The sequence below is a fragment of the Neltuma alba genome, unplaced genomic scaffold (genome assembly GCF_004799145.2).
Source record: "Neltuma alba isolate B1F8T4 unplaced genomic scaffold, ASM479914v2 tig00004545_pilon, whole genome shotgun sequence".
Lineage (NCBI taxonomy): Eukaryota > Viridiplantae > Streptophyta > Magnoliopsida > Fabales > Fabaceae > Neltuma > Neltuma alba.
In genome coordinates, this window is record NW_021633756.1 from 1 (window position 1) to 4,122 (window position 4,122).

The following is a 4,122-nucleotide window of genomic DNA, read 5'->3' on the forward strand; positions in this document are numbered from 1 at the left end:
AATGAAGGACGTGTGAAATTTTTCCAATCCACTTAACTAACAATTTTTGCATCGGCTTGACATTTATGAGGTTCATTATGCATACAAGGTCTGCAAACAGCCATATGATTGCAAACATGCAGGATGGCTACACAAAGGCAATGTTCTATATACAACAGACCTGATCATTTTGATCTGATGCCGCGGAAGGAGATTTATTGGTATTGCTCAGTTGGCTTATCAGCACCACAATTCTGTCTATTGCACTTGGTTCTGAATGGGTAGTTTACGTTGTTACATTTTTCACCACGTTCCAACTGCCCTCAGGCATCTTTTGCTCTAAATCACAAGGAGGCAGAAAGAGAAAAAATGCAATTACTAACTGATGATCAGTATCAGATAATTACATACGGGGTGACAGACTGGGGTTTACTTCTAGAATTTTTGTCTGATTTAGAAACCTGCCACAATATTCTTGTCAAAAATTTGTAGATTAAACAGCACTCAAAGATTTGTAATGAACATCAAATTTGCACTATAAGTCAATGTCAATCATTACGTTGGTGACACCCATAACCATCACAGATAATCAATCTGCAAAAAGATGGGGAGAGGCAGCAAACCTGTGATCCAGGCTTTGGTGTGTTGCACTTTCTCATGTTGCATACTGTTCGGAATGAGAAGTTGATATTGCCACATTTTGACATGTCCAGTCATTGTCACGAGTTGCAATCTAGACATAAAAAGTTGAGTATAAGCCAAGAAGCTTCCATTACAACCAAGCATAAATAGTTGACACAACAAACCCACAACCTTTTTTCTGAGACTTGTCATCAGGAAAAAACCCTGGCCTAGGGCCCTGCTCAGAAAAATATTAACTATTAATTTCAAACATGAAAAATCCTTTAAGATCCCAAACCTTGATAAGTTTTAGTTTCTAAAGTTAATAAATGAAATACTAAAAATTCCAACGTGTAAATAAAAAGAAATGCTTCATTAGTATGTACAAGTTAAAAGCAACTTCACGAGGCTGTCAAAACTTGCAAGAACATATAACATCAACTAAACAAGTAATATATACATGAAAACTCAAGAACTAACATCACCAAGAAACAATGAAATGGAAGGAAAAAGTCAGCAGGTGACGGGTTTACATGGGCAAACTAAGGCCACATCAACCCATCAGTGGGAGGCATGATATTCCGACAACAAATTAATTTTCTCAGCAGAAGGGTACTGATATTCAAAGCTCTAAATGAGTATGATCTAATGATTCATACCATAGTTCCAGGTCCCATCGGCAAACCCCGGCCATACCGGTCCACCAGAGGGGGCATTCCATACATGCCACCTACAAAATAATTCAGCAAAAGGTATGTTATCATCACAAAGAACCTCTCAACATTCAACAAGAGACAATAGTATACATCAAAGATTAATAACTAATCAGTCATTACAATACAAAGGGCAGGAATATCCGATTTCTCCTTGCCACTCATCCCTCTTTTCTCCCTTCATAAACCTAAAATGTCATCTCAATAACAAGCATGTGTTATCTCTCTCCCTCCCTCCCTCCATTTTTTCCCTTCTTCTGGAGAGGAGGGGCATTGATTTGAACAATATAATTAAGCAAAACAAAACATACCATTTCCCAACATGGATCCACTTGAGTACGGTACTGGTCCAGATAAATGCAGTGGTCTGTAAGGACTGCCAGCAGAAAGACGACTTCCATAATTGTAGTGATACGCTGATCCTCCAGAAAATGGAACATCGTATGGAGGAATTGATGACCCATTGAATAAAGAAGACCCATATGGTGGAACACCAAGATACATTGAAGAGGGAGCACCAGAACCAACATAAGGATTGGAGGATGTATAACCCTGGGGAGCTTGTAGAGGCTTGGCAGCAGATTTCTGGAAAGGAATTGAGAAATATCTAATATGTTGATGGTAGGATAGCTTTAAGACCAAGAAATATCTTATGAAAATTGTAAATTATGCCAGAGTCCAGCTAAATGGAATTAATCATTAACATTTAAGTGGCACCCTAATATAAATAGCCAAAAAAAAACAAAGGATGAAATGACAAGGCTACTAATTGTAGCTTTTCAGCAAGTCACTGAAATTCGTCATCATTTCGCTATGCAAATTCTCCTAAGAGGAAATCAGGATATTAAACTCCACAACTCACCGAATTATGATCTGCAGGCCTGGGTTGAGTGCAGTTACGCATATTACATGTTGTTCTGAAAGAGAAATTGACATTGCCACAGCTAGGGCACGTCCAATCATCTTCCCTGCGACTACCTACAAGCACAGTCAATATTACAGCAGAGCATCAAGTAAGAGTTGGGAACCATATGTCACGAAGAGAGAATGGTGTGTCCTTAGAGATCTAAATTTATAGAAGATCAAATCTTCAGGAACTGAGTGTGTATGACAAGCGGGTAGTAAATGTGCCATCCTGTTTATGCAAAAATTACAGTATGGAGTCTCATGTGTACGTGGTAACCTCAGATGATGACATGGGAAGAGAGAGGGTGAAAAGGTGGCAACAGAAATTTTAAGAATCCATATATATCAGGAAAAGAAAACGGTGTCAATAAACAAGAACATATACGACGCATCACGCACCATCAGTACGGGCACGCTTGGCCGCTGAAGAGTTTCGATTATCAACCTGCAGGCACAAGCAAAGGAAAGAAACCAAAAATTATCAGGAAACCATGGAGTTCACAGGGCCTCAAATTCTGACCAATTTTTTGGGGCACGATCAAGCCCCAACCAAACTAGTCTACGCATCAGAACCCATTTTTCCTCTTAATCAAACTATTAACAAGAATTGATAAATAAAACCCTAATACGCCACTAATTCAAATATGGACAGTATGAATCAGATGATTTTGATAGGGTTCGAAGTAACCCTAGAAACACAAGAAATTGAAATCCGGCAGAATAAACTCAGATAACTAAAGGAATGCGAGGGCATTCACCTGAGACATGACGACGACCTACGACGGAGTTAAAGCGAAGAGATCTCGGCCGGACGATGGAATGACCAAAACGGTGCTTCTCCCAGCTGCGCACACAAAAAAGCAGCTCACGCGGCTTTCGTTCAGGTTCCAGGGCTTTTGTTCGATCAGTTCAGTTTGTGTTCGTACGCGTGAGCTGCGACGCACGTCGTTTAGCTTACTGTAGGTCAATGGGACTTGTCGTTGAAGGTTTTTCATCGGGGCTTTTTTTAATTTTTCTTACAAAACAAAAAATACATTCTTATTTTTTTGGTTAACACATTTTTTGTAAGATTTGGCATTATTTTAATTTTGGTTATCAAATTTTAAATTCATGGTGTCAAACCTGAAATTTAGTTTATCTTAAAACATTAGTCCTTAAAGGTATAATGGTATTAAAATCTACGAAAGCATCGTAAATTGCATTAAGTGGTAATGTGAAGTCACTCAATAACACATAATTAAATCTTGTGTGGTTAACAAAGGGAGAAAAAGAATAAGTCCTCAAAATGCTGCTATTTAACCCTTTTTTTCCTTCCCTGTTGTTCGTTTGAGATGTTATTCACGTTTTGAGAATTCATCTCTCTCTATATAATCATTCTGTTATCTACATAGGAGCAATGTTCACGATACTTCAGTGGATTTTGACACAGTTACAACTTCAAGAACTAATGGTTTAAGACAAACTAAATTTCAAAGACTAAAATCATATATTTAAAATTTGAAGAATCAAAACTAAAATGAACTCAAATTTTAAAGACTAAAAATTATATTTACTCTGTTTATACAAAAAGTTTGAATAGATTTCAATAATTATTAATATTGATTAAATGATTAACATTAATAATATAAGCACATGTGGCATATAAAATCTGAAAAATAAGTCATACTAATTTTATCAATCCTTTAGAATATTCTTTCAACAATAATTCTTTAAACTAAGCACTAAAACCATAAATTTGCATTACATCTAGAATTGAAAACTACTATTCTTACAACAATTAAAATGGTAATTCTAATATCTTGAAATATTTGCCAGGTATATCTAACACTTTAAATACCTTCAAGTATTTTCGTATGCATATAATACCCTAAAATATTTTGTAGTTCATCCAACACCTAAAATT

At 36.6% G+C, this 4,122-nt stretch overlaps 1 protein-coding gene across 1 annotated transcript; it reads right to left on the reverse strand.

Annotated features, from left to right (window-relative positions):
* Window positions 1-412: 412 nt before the first annotated feature.
* Window positions 413-3,034, reverse strand: LOC114745144 (ranBP2-type zinc finger protein At1g67325-like). The gene is made up of 8 exons (XM_028933290.1): window positions 2,978-3,034; window positions 2,619-2,664; window positions 2,176-2,291; window positions 1,625-1,898; window positions 1,260-1,330; window positions 793-838; window positions 603-712; window positions 413-440 (listed from the first exon to the last, which is right to left on the reverse strand). Exons 1-7 carry the CDS (start codon window positions 2,984-2,986, stop codon window positions 699-701), a joined length of 576 nt encoding a protein of 191 aa, XP_028789123.1. The 5' UTR covers window positions 2,987-3,034; the 3' UTR covers window positions 413-440; window positions 603-698.
* Window positions 3,035-4,122: the final 1,088 nt, after the last annotated feature.